We start from the raw sequence: 17,640 nt of genomic DNA on the forward strand, positions 1-17,640 counted from the left end.
CTGGATGACGTGAAAGCCTGGCTCGTGGGAATCCCGAGTCTAGAGAGCCTTTCCAATCTCCTGGTCATTCATTCTACTGTCTCAATGGCAGAAATTTATGGTGACTTTTGAAACACAAAAAGAGACTCCGAGTGGGGCCAGGGAGGGGGCTGGATTGGGGAAGAAGTTTTATTGACTCCCCTTAATGGCTGTAATTAAAAACATGTAAAGAATCTTTTTTAAAAACGACCTTGCCATTATCATTAGTTGTTAGACAGCTGCCCTTATTAATTTCTCATTAGAACACAAGTCACAAGCCCTCTTCAGAGAGGGGCAGGCTGGGTGGGGCCTGTCAGCTCCAGGATCCCTATAAAGCACTGGGGAGCAAGCTACCTGAAGTCACGGGACCCAGACTCTTCCCCTGCCCCCAGGTGGGCACAGCAAAAGAGGGGAGGGTAAGCAATGGGTTGGGAGAAGCAGCAGGTACCACCCACTCTTAGAATGGTGTTCCTGTGCAGGAAGACAGGCAGACAGACAGACAGACAGACAGATAGAGAAACTGGGAGAGCATGCTCTCTCCTGCACTCACAAGAGGAAAGAACAGGCCAAGCTAGATCTGTATACTGTGCATGCATCTGTAAAGATGTGAAGATCTAGCTTGGCCTGTTCTTTACAGATGTATGCACAATATACCCGTGAGCACTGGCTATACATACATACATGCATACACACACACACATATACACACACATACGTACATATATACATACATACACACATACATACATACACACATACTTGTGTGCACATTTGCACACACAAATCCATGGACACACACTTGCACAAGCACATGCACTGCCACACAGAAGCAGATTGACCCAGACATATATATTCAAGACACATGTGTATGTGTACATACACTTGCACAGAGACATGCTCATTCTCCTTACACACATGAACCAAAAGGCAGATCAACCTTTACGAATACATTTGAACATGTGCATATATTCACATGCACGTGGACATACACGTGGGGCATACAGTCTCTCTGGAGGCTTCCCCAGCTCCATGTCTGCAGGTTTCTGGGACATGATGAGAAGCTAGTATGTTCAATTCACAGTCCATGGGCTGAATGTGCCCTGCAGTTAGGAATGTGGCCAACACGAAAATCAGAAATGTACTTCAAACATTGTGAGGTCTGGGTGTATGTGTATCCTCCTTTGTAACTTGAATGCATGGTTCTTGAGAGTGAATTTTGTAAATGACAACATCATGTCAAAGTGTCACAAAGGTGGGCATGCCTGGCACTAAAGGAAGATACCCCGTGGCCATCCTCGAGCCACAGCTGCCGGCTTCCTGAATCCCAGTGTTGAGATTTCCGGCTGTGCTCTTTAGGGTGGGAACTGAGTTGCCTTTGATGCTGGCTTATGGCCGGCCTGTCCTCTACTTTTGATTGTGGCTGCTTTTCCTAATTACCACACACACTCTTTGACATGCTGTGAGGTTTCCTCTGTGCTTTCTGTCCTCGACTTCTGTCCCCGTAGCAGCCTCTCCTAGGTATTTACTCTGAAGTTACTTTTTAAAGGTAGGTAGGTGGCTTCTCTCATCAAATTCTAGCACTCATGAAGAATTCCCAGACTTCTGTAACCACTGATGTGTCCTTGGCCAGCTTAAGAGAACCCAGACTTGGTCTCCTTTCCGGCAAGCAGCAGGTCCTTCAGGAAGTGGGGGGTCTGGGGAAGGGAGCCTGAGTGCCTTGGGGGGCGGCAGCCCCTGGGGGAACCTATAGCTCTGGCACTGCCCATCCTCCACTTACCCGAGGAGGCATCTCTGGGCTTTGTTGGCAGTGAGGAGAAGGAGTCAACCACTAACGGTTGAGTAATGACCAATTACTCTACCATCTGCCCCCTTGGTACTTCTGGGAGCCCTAGTACACCATTTCCTGCCCCCTCATAGGATTATTATTCTCCCACGAGGCATCTCCTGATGGCCCCTGAAGATCATGGGAACCCTATGCTCTGATTGCACCAGATGAGTTATCTGGAGGGCAGTAGGGTCAAGGCAACCATTGCTCCTGCTGAATGAGCCAGAGGATGACAAGGCCACGCTTTTCTGGAACACAGTACCAGGGAGTGCTTGACTCTCCAGCCTCGGCACAGAGAAATGGAGTAAGCCACTGATCAGCTGTGTGACTTTGGAGAGTTCCACTCTGGGCCTGGGTTTTATCAGGTGTGAAATGAAAAGGCTGAGCTGACCAAGAAGGAGGGGCTCCACTGACCTGTTACAGGGGTGAAAGGCACCAGTACTGACCCGTTATTGCCCCAGTCCCCACTGTACTCACAGGCCACCTGGACCTCAGTCTGCCGCTGTAGCAGGGCCCCCATCCGGTTACGCACGATGCAGCGGTAGAAGCCAGCGTGGGTGCGGTCCAGACTGGTAATCATGTACCTGGGGACAGATGAGATAGCCAAGTAAGTAAGGTAGGGAGTTTTTAGAGGGGCAGAGGTCAAGTAGGGCTCAGGGTCAAAGGCCATGGCATCACCTTATTCTGAATTAAGGTTACAGGAAGCTTTTGGGCCACGTCATGGGATCCCAGTCTTTACCAATGGGATGTGTTCACTGCCATAGGCCACAGGAGTTTGCTCATCTGCTCAGGATTCAGCTTAAAGCCCTTTGTTCCGCCCATGGCCATGGCTGCTCTGTTACAGGCTGTTGTCCTCTCCTGCCTATGACTCACTGAGAAGACCAGGACAATTGGTTTTTGGCCAGGCGCAGGGCTGTGTTGTAGGTATTCATGAAAAGAGACAGGGACATTTGCACGTCTCCCCAAGTGTTCTCCGTGAGCTCTTCCTTCGTGCCGCACAGTGGAGCCGGGGACAGAGCCTCCTGAGCCAGAGCGCTTGGCTCTCGTCCACACACCTGACTCAGAGCCAAGCCCTCAGCCAGCTCAACGGGCACTTGTCACCCAAAGGACCACAGAGTTGGCATTGGTGGGCAGGTGGCAGGAGAGCAGGTGTATGGCGAACTTGGCTCACAGAGGGGCAGGAATGATGCAGCTCAGCGAAGAGGCATTCAACAGGAAGACACTAGGTAAGTGGGATGGGAATGGTGACCCTGAGAGATTACCTTTTTTTTTGTATTGCTAGGCAACGGTCTAGCAGGGTCCTCAGATGAAAGAGAAGCTAGGATCATTGATATCTCTCAACAGTTCTCACGGACCTTGAGTTTGTCCAGCTACCGTGGTGGACAAATTCAAAGCCATCTATTCCCAGGGTACGTTAAGACTGGGATGGAATAGCTCATTCATAGGAGTTGCTAGATTTATAAGGATTTTAGCCTGGACACACGGTCATTGTCGTCGTCCTCCTCCTCCTCATCCTCATCATCATCATCACTACCATTATCACCACCATCTCACCACAATCAGCACCATCACCACAACCACTACCATCTTTGTTCCTAACGTTGCCACGATCATAATTACCACCACCATCACCACCATCACTGCTGTTATATTACCATCATTGTAATCACTCGCCACTACCATTATCTCCGCCATCACTGTCACCGTGGTCACCACCACCACGATCATCATCACCACATCGGCATCCTCACTGCCACCTCCACCACCGTCACCACTGTCCACCACCACTGCTGTCACTGTCACCATTCCATCACCATCACGATCGTCACCACCATCCTCACTACCATTGCAGGGGCTGTCACCATCATCCCCCCTCGTCCCATGGCTACTGCCATCACCACCCCACTACTACCACATCATCGTGATTCCTACCATCACCCTCATCATTACTATCATTTCTTCCTCCCCCAAGATCATGACTACTTCTTCATAACTGTCACCATCATCAGAACCATATCACTATCATGACCGTAGCCATTATAATTGCCATCGCCATCAACACCATCACAATAACCATTGTCACACTTTCCCCACTATCATGATCATCCTTACCGTATCTACGATTATCATCACCACCACCATAATCATTGCCATCATCATCATAATTACCACCACCTTCACTACCACCATCATTACTATCACTGCTGACATCTCCATTACCATCATCATAATCATCACCCCATAGTTATTATCTCTATAACATCCCATCACCATCATGATCACTGTCCTCTCCATCGTCATCATCAACATCATCAACAACATCAACATCATCACTAATATTATCACCACCATCACCATCATATTACCGTCATTATCACCACCACCATCATTACCACTACCACCGCCAATATCATCATCTCCATCCATCATCATGATCACCATCCTCTCCAACGCCACCATCACCACTGTCACCATCATCATCACCTTCCCAATGATGGCATCATCTGTGTTACAGATGCCTTTCACAGATTTCTTCACAGCAGTCCCCCAACTCTTGGATACCATGGACAAGTAGTACTTTAAAAACATGGATCTATGTAAGACTATCAACTTTTTAACTTTGCCAAGATCATTAAAACCAATCAACCAAAGGGCAAACTGAATCAAGCAAAAACCCATTGTAAAACAGAAAATAATAACATTATAAAGTGCTAGAGAGAGAAAAAGAAATACAAATGGCTAGTACCCTCCCCAAAGACATTTCTGAGATGATTAAAAAAACCTTAATATAAAGGTAACTTACACAATGATTTAAATTTTATGTGACGCTCCCTCCACTAGTGCTATATGAATACACTACCTGTACAGTTGCCATCTGCCCCTGCTGGCATTGGAGGGGCTTTGGCTTGATCCTCACACTAGAACTATGGAGGGTACTTAGCAAGCCATTTCACAGTTCCCAGGATCAGGCACACCTTGGCACTGACCCATAGTTCCACACACAATAAGAGGCAGGGTCCAGGTCCCACTGAGCCTGGCTGTGAACCAGCTCAAGGCTGAGGCCACACCCCTAAGAGATCCACGTTCAATGGGGACTGCCCAACTCTGGTATATAACTGAGCATGTGCGCAGCTTTCCTGGGCTCTGTCTGCAGTATCATGCAGAACTGTCTTGTTGCTTTAGCCCCTTATCTATGCCAGCAGCCACAGGTCTTATCTATCTCTCGTCCCTTGTTGGGCAGACAGCAGGGACCTAAGCTCTGGTAAATAGACCCCTTCTTTGTTCTCAACCCCGTCCCAAGTACTTGTTCCCCGCTTCTGTTCTATCCTTTCTGAACCCAGGGACTGTGGGGAAACTGCTCGGGTCTCTAAGGGGCAGGATAACCTGAGAGGGTGGTGGAGAAGAGGTGGGCTGAAAGATGATCTACTTTTAGAAATGGGTCCTGGAGGCCAGTGAGACTGCTCTGCAGGTGGAGGCTAGTGACACCCGAGGGCCTGAGTCTGATCCTTGGGACCCGAATGAAGGTGGAAGCAGAGGACCCCTGGCCTCCACGTGTGTGCCAGCACAGGTGTGCACTTCCCACACATGTCCACACACGATGATAATAAGGAAAAGTGCAAGAATGCAATCCGATATTGTTAAAAGCAGGGGAAGGAGAATAAAGAGAAATGCCCGAGAAGTTCATGAAAAGGTACTTGGCTTCTATTGTAAACAAAGAAATTGAAATCAAAGTAAGACCCTATTTGCTTGTCAGATTGCTAAAAACAAGAATGAATGGAAGAGGAAGGGGAAAGGAAAGGGGAAGGGGAAGCGGAAAGGGGAGGGGAAAGGGGAAGGGGAAGGGAAGAGGAAGGGGAAGGGAAGGGGGAAGGGGAGGGGAAGGGGGAAGGGGAAAGGGGAAGAGATCCTGGCAGGTTTGTTGGTGGCACTAGGACTTGATCTATCCTATGGGGCAAAAATCTACGGCAATTAGAACATGTAAATTCTTTGACAAGAACTTGCGCTCCCTGGAGGTGGCTCTTTAGTTCCGCTTGCAACAGTGTGACAGAAAGAAAAATATGTACAAGGATGTTCACTGTAGCACTGCTTGTGGTAGCAGAGAGAAACAAAGAGAAATAGGAAGCAACAGACATGTCCATCAAACCAGAATTAGATCAATAAATGATGCTGCGGTTCCCGAGTGAGAGAAGAACACCTGTGTGGGATGAACTAGAAAAGTCTCTAAGACACCCAGGGTGAGCAAGGGAAATCAAAGCAGTGAGACGGGAGAGTTACATGAATCAAAACACAAATACAAGGTTGTGTGAGGGCCTAAACAACCCCAGAACCGACGTTAGGAACAAGGATATAATGTATCCCTGGCTGTTGGAGTTACATGAATCAAAATACAAATACAAGGTTGTGAGAGGGCTAAACAGCCTCAGAACTGATGGTCAGGAACAAGGATATAATGTATCCCTGGCTGTTGCTGTTTGGAGAAGTGTTATTGAATTCTTAATGGTTAGAAACTGACTCAATAAAAGTAATCTAGATTGTCCCCTGTCCTCAAGTTAAAAGAAAATAGTACATGTTAGGACATCGTTTGGGTAAATTGAAACAGTATACTTATTTTTTTTTAGTGTGTGTGTGTATACTTATACTCATTTGTATGTGCACACATGCACACATGTGTGCACACATAATCACACAAGTATTTTTGAGACAGTGTATCCATAATGCATTATTTTTCTTTTGGGAGAAGAATCCAGGACTGAATTTGGGGGAGGAACATGTGTACTTTTTTTGTGTGAGTGTTATGTCTTTCTGTGTCATTGGAATCATCATTTTAATATACATAGATTGCTTTTGTTGTAAAGATAAAATTTAAAAAGTGCACTTTGTGCATAGAATTTAAGTACACATTATAAAAAGGCACCAAGGACTCATTCAAGTTGAATTTGTTTGCCAATGTCAGTGATGCATGGCAAAATTTAAACTTTAATGAAACCCAGAGTCTGCTGAAGACTGATGACCGTGTCTTTCAGCCAGACAGCCCCAGGCCCCACCTGGGGTCATGAGGAAGGGCATAGGCTGTTAGCTTTTCCCTAACCTTTGGGGGGCGCCCTCCTGTTTCCTGCAGGGGAAGGCAGGCATGCTCCCTGGCCTAGCATTGCCAGTTGCCTATCCCGTCCTTCTCCAGCCTTCCTCTCCCTGGAGGCCTGTATGCTACTGCTACAGCTTGGGAGACCTATTTCAGGCTTGCAGGCACCATTATTTAAATCAACGCTTCTACACACTGCTTCTCCACCTGGGGAGCCCTATACATAGCATCAGAATGCAGCTCTTGCAGCCCGCCTGGGATGGAAGGGAGTCAGTTAGCCAGTGTCTTGGTTTGCAAACTCAGCACACACCGTAAGCAGCCCCAGTAATGTCAGTAACCACATTCATTATTGTCATTATGTCCCCTGCTGTGGCTGTGAGGACACACGCCCTTGGACCACAGCTCTCTCTGCTCCATTCACCTGTGGCCACTTGGCCAGCAGGGAACTGGAAGAGCCAGCCCTGGTTCAGGTCCATCGGGAGAGATCATGGATAGAATGTCGTGGAGTAGTAGCTCCTGACTGTCCCTGGCACACCAAGAGGAAACAAGGCGAGGGAGAAAAGTGTGCTGGGACTCTCCTGCAGGGGAGATGCAGCCTAGACTTTCGTGGCTGTTTATTTGGATGAGCTTCTGAAGCTTTTGCTCCTCAGACTCCCAATCTGTAAAGTGGGCATGATGGTAGCCATCTTGGATGTGAGCATCTCCAGGAACAGGGAATCTTCTTCACAAAAGCTTGTTGAATGAGAGAGCAAATGTAAGGGCCACTGGTGGAAGGTTCCGGAAGGACGTGGGGAGGCTCAGGGGGGAGGACCAAGAAGAGAACTTGGTATGACCCCTGTTCTAATCACCAGGAGATCTCAGACTTCCTTGCTTGGCTTCTAAGCCCTTAGCCCAGCCACTTTCCTTTGATTCTTCAAGGAGGAGGAGCGTGATCCTGACTCTGAACATCTGAATTCACCCAGCTTCAGTCCCTTCAAAAGTTCACTTAATTATAGGATTTCTCCACATGAGTCAAAACTCAAAGAATAAAATAAAAAGGTATAGTAGGCAGCCCTACCCTTCCTGCACCCCAGATGTCTGTCATTGATGACCTGTAACCCACACCTGGAGAAACTCGCAGGTAGCTGCCTCTTTATACAAATGTGAGCAAATTCAAATGTCCAATCCTTCTCCTTTATAGTCAGGCAAACCCAGGCCCCTGCTCTGTGACTACTAGACATCTTCCCATCGCCCCACCCAGTGCTGCCTTGGGCTTTGTTTCGGGGGACTCTTCTGGATGGAGGGAACGTTGCTTTCTCTCAGTAGCTGACCGAAGGGGGTTGGGGGCAGACAGGCACAGGGAAGGGGCTTTGGACTGGGCAGGGAGCTACACCGAGAACCCACTCCTGTCCTGACGCCCGTCAAAGTGCACGCCTGATTTAATTCAGCAGGGCCCCGCCTCTCAGTCTACTCTTACGAGGAGAAGGGCTGGGGTAGAGTGTACAGCATAGCCATGGGGGAGGGGGACCAGGACGGATAATTGGATTTTTAAGAGACAAGAGACAAGAAAGTGAACTAATAACTGCCTAACAAGTACTGCATCGGTGGAACACACAATGCCCTTTTTGGTTGGAGTCCTTGAGTGTCATGGTTGATATTTAAAATGATCCTTACTCACATTAAATAAGATATTTCAATTCCACGAAGCTGTCAGGAGCTGATGCGGACACCAGAAATAATAGGCACACTCTCCTTGTATTGTCCTGGTTAATAAATCAGACGCCTGCAGATGCATGCCAGACGCTCACGTGGAGGAAGGGGTGTGCATGCACACACAAGGAGCACACATGCCACACAGAGTGTCCTCCTGCATGTCCACAGCATGCACCACCATTCGTACACACTATTGTGCATGTATGTATGTGGTCGGGGAACCCAGCAGCCTGCAAACTCACAGGCATACATGCGTACACACTCACGCACACCTGTTCTCACTAGACCACTTTTCCTCATGTAAACCATGTTCAGAGAGGTCACCATGTCCCCCTGGTGGTCAGCAAGGACCCTGTGCTTGCCACCTGTTGATAGACAGCTGAGACCCATATAGGTTTCAGGGTCACTACTGGGTAACTGGGCTCAGGGAGGGAGCAATGTGTGCATGGACACGTGTGTAGGTACATGTGCGTATGCAGGTGAGTGCTTGTGTGCATGGAGGTGAATGTGTATGTCCTCAGCTTGCTTATGACACAAGGGACAAAGATAGCATAGAACATGGCCAAATAGAGATGAAGTTGGATGGCGTTTTTTTGGGGAGGGGGGGAAGGGAACTGCTATGGGAATTGAACCCGGGTCCTTTGGAGGAGCAGTCAGTGGTCTTAACCATTGAGCCATTGATGGGGGATGTCCTCGGGACTGACCTGGACAAAGAACCTCATGTTACAAGCCATCTCCCCAGTCAAAGCTCTTCGGGGAAGAGGGCTCTGGGATTCACAGGGAGCCATGGACACACGCTGTGCAGCTCGCACCCAACAACCCCTGCCGTGGCTGTAAGAAACACTAGTGTCCTGAGGCCTCAACCCTGAAATAACGTGAGAGGCACAGCCCATGTGAACCTCTGTTCATAGGTGAAAAAACGGGGCACAGAGACAGTAATTAACATGTCCTGGCCACGGAGCATGCCAGGGCAGTTTGGCATGTAGAGGACACGAGACCCAAAAGGATGTGCACACAGTAACTGGGAGCCCTTCATTCCTGGGGTTCACTTTGAAGAATGGTTTGCCTATGCTCTTACATATGGGGAACTGTAAACTCCAGCAGGGGTGGGCTGTGGATTAAAATAGTTTTTCTTTTCCATTTTTGAGACAGTGTCTCACCTGGTAGCCCTGACCGTTCTGGAACTCACAGAAATCTGCCTGTCTTGGCCTCAGAGTGCTGGGATGAAGGCACGCACCACCTTACTTGGCTCTCAGACCCCTTTCTGCAGCCCAGGCTTATCTAGAATTTGCTGTAATTCTCTACACTCGGTGTCCTGAGTACTGGGATTTCAGACACGAGCCACCATGCCCAGCAGGGGAGAGATGATCTCAGCAGGCTAAGAACTGGATTGATCCAGAAGATGGTAATATAACGGAGGCTTGGAATGAAGGTGCTAGATGACGTGTGTGAAGCTCGCACTGAGCTTTTTAAAAGACATTAAATTATACTTTTATTTATTTACTTTGTGTACATGGGCATGCGTGTGAGGTCAGAGCACAGCTTGCAGGAGTCAGTTCTCTCTTTCCAGCATGTGGGTTCCGAGGGCTGAAGTCAGGTCGCCAGGCTTGACAACGGGTACCTTTATCCACCTTTACCCATGTTTCTCACCTCCCCCCCCCCACCCCAGTAGTGGGCCTGTTGATGGTGGAAGGGGAGGCCAAGGGACAGAAAGTGTTGAGACAGCTGGGCACCTTGTGGTGGATGTGAAAATCACCTGAACTGAAAGCAGCTCCCAGAAGCCTTAGCTCATGGATTTGGGGGTTGGGGGTGGGGAGGGGGCAAAGGATAGAGAAAAATGGAGAGAAGAGAGAGAGACAGAGAGAGAGAGTGAGGAGAGACAGAGACAGAGACAGAGAGACAGAGAGACAGAGAGAGAGAGACAGAGAGACAGACAGGCAGAGAGAGAAAGACAGAGACGGAGACAGAGAGATAGAGAGACAGGGAGACAGAGACAGAGAGACAGAGAGACAGAGACAGAGAGACAGACAGGCAGAGAGAGAAAGACAGAGATGGAGACAGAGAGACAGACAGACAGACAGACAGAGACAGAGACAGAGAGACAGAGACAGAGACAGAGACAGAGAGAGAGGAGAGAGAGACAGAGAGACAGAGACAGAGAGAGAGAGGAGAGAGAGACAGAGAGACAGAGACAGAGAGATAGAGAGACAGAGAGACAGAGAGAGACAGAGAGACAGAGACAGAGAGACAGAGACAGAGAGACAGACAGGCAGAGAGAGAGAGACAGAGACGGAGACAGAGAGACAGACAGAGAGAGAGACAGACAGACAGAGAGAGAGAGATTCCCTGTGTAGGAAGCACAGGGAGTCTGAGGCTGGCGGCATGGTAAGCCCCGAGGGACAATTTGGGAACAATGAGTTCCGCTCTTCTATTTGAAGCATCTTTTGTCTCGTGTTGTGATTCCCTCCCACATCTCAGGTAAGAGTCTGGCACACGGGGCTTCTGCAATGGCATCTGGGCAAGGATGTTGCACTCTGGCCGAGGTGAGGAACCCATGGAAAGGGACAGGAGTCTAGCAAGATGGCCAGTGGGCCCAAATGAGGAAGCAAGGTCTGCCAGGATCCCTGGGAGGCTAAAGAGGGTCTTAGATGGACATTCAGATATGAAGAGACACAGTGGCTCTCAGAAGTGGGTAGACATGATCATGGCAGGTTCCTCCTGCTGTCTAGACCCCTGGAAGACACAGGGATAATGATCACTGTGGACTGAATGGAGAGGAACCCGTGATGCTGATAGCTAATTGCAGGAGTCAACCTGAGCAGGTTAAGGGACACTCAGGGTTGGTCACTTTTCTCACTGCTGTGACCAAATACTCGAGAAAAACACTTGAAGGGTTTATGTTGGCTCACGGTTTGTGAGGACACAGTTTATCAGAGTGGCAGGGGTGGCCCGGTGGCAGGGGAGTGAGACAGCTGGTCACACTCTATTTGCAGTCAGGAATCAGAGGGATGGATGCTGGTGTTCAGTCTGCTTCTTTCCTTTTATTAGCCTGGGATACTCATGAGATGGTGCCACCTGCATTCAAGACAGACTTTCTCTCTTCAATGAAACCTCTTTGAAAAAAAAATTTAATGTCTTTTAAAAGGCTCAGTGAGAGCTTCACACAAGTTATCTAGTGCCTTCATCCCAGAGGTGTGTCTCCTAGGTGATTCCAAAACCCAGACAAATTGACAGTTGAGGCTAACCACCACACAACGAGCTGGTATCTATTGACTCTAGACGTCTGTGAAGGCCCTTTAGGGAGAGACTAAGATTTGAACTGGAGGATTGAGTAAAGGAGATTGCCCTACCTACATGACTAGGCATCTTCTAGACCTTGAGGGCTGTTGTTGTAGAACTAAATGGTGGGGGAAGTGGAGAATGGATCTGTCTTGAGCTGGGATGTCCACCTCCTCCTGGCCTCAGACACCATAGTTCCCGATGCTCAAGTCCCTGGACTCTTAGAAGTGTGGCCTCCCCAGTTTTCAGGCCTCCACACTCATGTGTTTTACCCACCTATCATCCTTGGGTCTGTAGTTTCAGACTGTGAGACTTCTTGAATTCTCACACATAGGATGATATATTATTGTACACACTAATATCTTATTGAGTCTCTTTCTATGCTGAACCTCAACACATGTTGAACCTCAAAAAATGCACCATCTTCAGAACATGGGGACAAACAGATGCTGTGTCAGGCAGCAGGGTCTGTTTACATACATCCCTCCTGGTCCACATAGGCATGTGGGGGAGGCTGAGACTTAGGGCATACTGAGAATATCTTCCTGTAATACAGATGAAGAAGGAGTGTCAGCGTTGGTTACATCATGAGTGGCTGCAGCAAGCAGGGCCTGGGTTGGTTTCAGGGCCCCTGAAGATCCAGCTCTGTCTCTAGGATGTGGAAGGCCCCAAACATCACATTCTCAGGCTTGAGCAAACTCCTGTCTGGCAGCTCTGGGCGAAAGCAGCTGGTCCCATCTCCAATGCTGTATCTCATCCTGGAAGGATCCTCTATATTTTCAGCCAAGGTATCTCCTCCAGAGCCCTTTCTGGAATCTCCCTGCCATCCCCCAGGGTCCTCTTTTGCTGGAGCTGGTGTGTTTATCACGACTTAATTTAACATGCTGTTTACTGGCACATGTCTCCCTGCTCTGGTTTTGAATGTGAAGAGTCTCCCACAGACTCATGTGTTTGAATGCTCTGTCTCCAGCAGGTGACTGTCTTAGTTAGGGTTTCTATTGCTGTGAGTGACTGTCTTAGTCAGGGTTTCTATTGTTGTGAAGAGGCACCATGACCACGGCAACTCTTGTAAAGGAAAAACACTTTATTGGGGTGGCTTACATTTTCAGAGGTTTAGTCCACTATCGTCATGGGGTAACATGGTGGCATGCTCACAGGCATGGTGCTGGAGAAGGAGCTGAGAGTCCTGTATCTTGAACAGTAGGCAACAGGAAGTGGTCTGAGACACTGGGCATATCTTGAGCATAGGAGACCTCAAAGACCACCCCTACGGTGACACACTTCCTCCAACAAGGCCACACCTATTCCAACAAAGCCACACCTCCTAACAGTGCTACTCCCAATGAGCTTATGTGGACCAATTACTCTCAGATCACCACAGGTGCTGTGTTTGTAGTGTTTTAGGAGGCAGGGTCTAGAATGGAGGACTGCACAATGTAAGATGAATTAGTTACTTTTCTATTACTGTGATAAAATACCCGGCAAAAGCAACTTAAAGGAGAAAAGGGTTATTTTGGCTCATAGTTCCAGAAGGATAGAGTCATTCATGATGGCAAAGACATTACAATAAGCAGGTGTACTGGCAGGGGCAGTGTGCTAACTGATCACATTTCATACATATACACATACAGACAGATGATGGGGGAAGTCCTGTGTATGTTTGTCCTATTGGTTGATAAACAAAGCACTGTTGACCAATAGGGAAGCAAGATCAGGTGAGACTAGGAGTCCAGGAGGATTCTGGGAAATGTAGTCAAGAGGGGGGGGGAGTTGCCATGTGATCCTGGGAGGAGAGGACGCAAGTCTGGCATTCTTGGTGAGATAAGACCTTAGAAATATATACCTATATATATGTATATATATTAGTAGTTATGGGTTAATACTTAAGACAGAACTAGTCAATGAGAAGCCCTGCACATTGGTCGACAGCATTGTAACTTATAGAGTCTCTGTGTTTTATTTGGGGTTGATGCAGCTCTGGGACCAGGCTGGCGGGAAGGACACTTGCTCATTACACACAGAGGGTGGGGAGGGAGACATAGACAGACAGAGACAAAGAGATACAGACAGAGACGGACACAGAGAGAGATAGAGACAGAGAAAGACAATGATAGAAGCAGGGCCTGGCTACATAACCTCAGAGCTTGTTCAGAGTGACACACTTCCTACAGCAAGGCTCCACCTCCTAGAGGTTCCATGGCCTCCCCAAATGGCTCCACCAGCTGGGGACCAAGTGTTCAAATACATGAGCCTACAGAGGACATTTCTTACACTCCGGCAGGGGCCTTAGAGCTTAGCGTTCCGCCCTGCTTCCTGTTCCACTAAAGACACAACAAACTGGCAGCTGTAGGCACAGCCACCCAGCCACTGTGCCCTCTGACCTCCCCTGAACTGTGAGCCAACCTGAGTCTTTCCAAAGTTGTGCCTATGAGATATTTTGTCGTAGCAAGGAAAAAAGTAATTAATGTATTCCCCAAGGCCATGTCTATCATCATCCCTCCATCTTTCCTAGATTGCCACACACTTAATTTCTAGATGATTGGATTGGTATGATGTGGAGTACCTGTGTGGTGTGGTGTGGTGTGTGTGGTGTGGAATGTGTGTGGTGTGAAAAGTGTGTGGTGTAGAGTGTAGGTATGTGTTTGTGTGTATATGTGTGTTATGTATGTGTGGTGTGTGTATATGTATATGTGTGTGTTATGTATGTGTGGTGTGTGTATATGTATGTGTGTGTGTGTGTGTGTTTCTGGGGACAAGCCGGAGAATGCCAGGCAAGCCTTCTACCATGGAGGTATGCCCTACTTCAAGTCCAAGTCCTTGAGTCTCTGATGATCTGTCATGGAAGTCAGAGGGAACTGACACTGAGGGGGACACAGGAAGGAGAACACTTTCTGGGGACCCTGGAGGGTTAATGGAGGTCACAGGCTTTAGCGTGTAGTAGTAAAAATGAAGAAGGGTTCAGTTGCTCTGAAAATTATTATTTTTAATTACATCTTAATTAATAAGTTTATTGATTAATCTATTTACTGTATACATGTGTGGGCATGTATGTGGGGGCTGAAGGACAGCTTTCAGGGGTCCAGTTCTCTCCCATGCGGGGCCAGTGTGAAACTCAAGACATCAGGCTTGGTGGCAGACACCTGTACCCATCAAGCCATCCAGCCAACCCCTGCAGATTCTTAAGAAGCAGGTGGCTTGGGAGCTCATTCTGGAGGCTGAGTCCCTCTGGTTGCTAAGAGAGTGTTCACACACTGTACCCCATGGGTTCCTAGGACCCCTGCAATGGGCATTTTCTACAGAAGTAAAGGAATTGTCTTCAGCTGTCGTCCAGGCTTGCCCTGGCCTCCTTGCCACTCTGAGCCTCCCGTGGGGCAGCCCACGCTGCTATGATCGATCCTCAGTGAGAGGGCTGGCAGTGTTATTGAGCCAGGACTGCTAACACTATGACAACCCTGGCTTGGGCTGGCTGTTCATCAACCTTATGACCTTCTGGGCCAATTAACTGCTCTCAATGAACAAGGACAAAGACTTCATTAAATTGTTATCTATCAGTCTGGGAACCCCAGCAGAGGCATGTGTTCTTGTTACTTCATTAGCATCGTAACCAAAACACCCGAGAGGACAAGAAGTGAAGATCTGCTTTGATTCATATTTTGGGAGAGTTCGGCCCAGGGTTGCCAGGTCACCTATACTTGGGCAGAGCATCATGGAGGAGACTGTTCATCTCATGGTGGGGAGGGGGCAGGAATCAGAGAGCAAGGAGAGGGCTGGGGACCAGGTATAATCTTCAAGGGCTCATGCCCAGTGACAACTAAAGCTTCCAGAACTTCCCCAAATAGGATCACCAATTCAACACTGGAGCCTGTGGGGACATTCCCCATCCAATCTGTAACTGTCTGGATGAGAAAATGGGAGTGAAAGTTGAGTGGGCCATTGAGAGAAGAGCAGGGTGGGTCAGGACTGGGAATGGTTCTAGGCACTCAGCAGTGGTAGGTGGGATTGCCTCTGTTTGGAGCAAAAGCAGGAATCTGCCTCTCATAATGGGAGTGGAAATTGGTCCTGAGCCCAAAACTCGATGTCATTATTTGGTTTACTATCCCATGTGAAGCACAGGTGGAGGCTATCCATCCCTTCAGCTAAGACTTGGGCTCAGAGAGGCGGGACATGTCCTAGGTCACCCAGCCAGGAGGTGACCAAAAGTACTATCAAGATTAAGAAAGGAATGAGGGGCTGTGGGGGACAGTGCTTGTCCGGGGTGCAAGGATTTCACCCAGAAATCTTTCAGTTTGGAGATATATATGTATTGGGAAATAAGAAATCCCAAGGCTTGATAAGGGCAGTGTGGCTATTATGCTAAAAATCAAAGGAAATACAATCACAAGCTGAGGGAGCGTGGCTTCTCTCTTTGCTTTGGTGGCTCTGAAGCTTGGCTTGGAGGTTTCCTCCCAGAGAAGAGCCCATCATCTGGCTTCCTGCCCCAGGGCCAGGAGAGCTCTTTTGTCCTGGGCACCTGGCACTTGCTTATGATTCATTATGTGACTTCTCACTCCAAGGCAGATAAGAAAGAAACCAAATTAGAGCACACTGATAGAGAGATCACATGGAAATCTGGTCTCAAGGAGCCAAGGGCTGGTTCAGGGACGCCTGGCCACAGGGCTGCCTCATGGCCTATCTCCTGCTGGCCTCGTCCTGCCCCAGGGTTTGAAGGGAGGAACTGTCTTCCAATCTGGGTTAGACCCTGTCCAGTGCAGCACAATCTGGGCCTTGGTGCCCTCCTCTCCCTCCACAGTGGGAGGGTCCCTGAATGGAGGGGCCGAGTGTTTGGGGACATGGGTCTCTATTGTATCCAATTTGTTTGTTATAATGACAAAGTGCCAGGAATCTGGTGGTTCATCCCAACAGAAACTTCTTTTACAACCTGGAGGGCCAGGAGTTTGAAGTCAAGGTGTAGCTGGGATTCAAGCCCCCCTACTCCCAGGACCCTGGGAGGACCTTGCCTTGCCTGTTCCAGCTCTAGTGGGTTCCATGATGTGCCACATCTTCATATGGCTCTTCCTGTCCCTTTCTTAGATCCTTCTTGCAACTACGTCACCGTCTTGGTCACCTCTCTAACTCCAGTGTGACCTCGTCTAAGCTGACGACATTTGCAATGAACTTGTTCACCCTGAGGTGTCAGGGCATGAAGGTTCGTCATGCATTTTGGGGTAAAAAGGGAACACAATTCATTCTGTAACAAGGGGCCCCCAAGGATACTCATCACCTAATAATTGAGGTTCTAGCCTTGTGGTTGCTGAAAGATTCGGGTGGGTGGACTTTAGGGGTGGTGTGGTGGGAGGGCCCAAGAGGAAGGGGGGACCAGAGATCTGGGAGCAGCTGAAGGAGGGGGTGTGGGGAGGGGCTGCTGTGTAAGGGGAAAGGAAGGAGAGGTGGGGAAGGACCGAGTTGGGGAAGCATGGCAAATGGATGTGGGAGAGCCAGATCCAGGACAACAAGTCATCCAAGAGGGCTTTGATTAGAGATGAGGATGGAGATGAGGGTTGACAGGAAAAGAGGCTGGGCTGATGGTCCTGTGAGTCCCATGGGCTCTCCTGGGCCAGGCTAAGGAGTTTGGGTTTTTCTTCAGGACAAAAGAATCCAGGGGGATGCTGAGGCAGGTGTCAGGAAGGAAGGCAAGTCATGGCGTTTCAAGTCTACAATAGCGTGCTAAGAATAGTATTTACACGGGTAGGTTTTGGAACAAAACCAA

The 17,640-nt window shown here is 48.7% G+C and overlaps 1 protein-coding gene across 1 annotated transcript in view; it reads right to left on the bottom strand.

Annotated features, from left to right (window-relative positions):
* Sdk2 (sidekick cell adhesion molecule 2) overlaps window positions 1-17,640 on the bottom strand; it is a 270,658-nt gene that overhangs the window by 112,825 nt on the left and 140,193 nt on the right. The window contains exon 3 of the mRNA XM_040750019.1: window positions 2,321-2,427. Coding sequence (XP_040605953.1) covers window positions 2,321-2,427 — 107 coding nt within the window. The remainder of the gene's footprint in view (window positions 1-2,320; window positions 2,428-17,640) is intronic.

This window comes from Mesocricetus auratus, unplaced genomic scaffold (genome assembly GCF_017639785.1).
Source record: "Mesocricetus auratus isolate SY011 unplaced genomic scaffold, BCM_Maur_2.0 Super-Scaffold_100007, whole genome shotgun sequence".
In the NCBI taxonomy this organism is placed as follows: domain Eukaryota; kingdom Metazoa; phylum Chordata; class Mammalia; order Rodentia; family Cricetidae; genus Mesocricetus; species Mesocricetus auratus.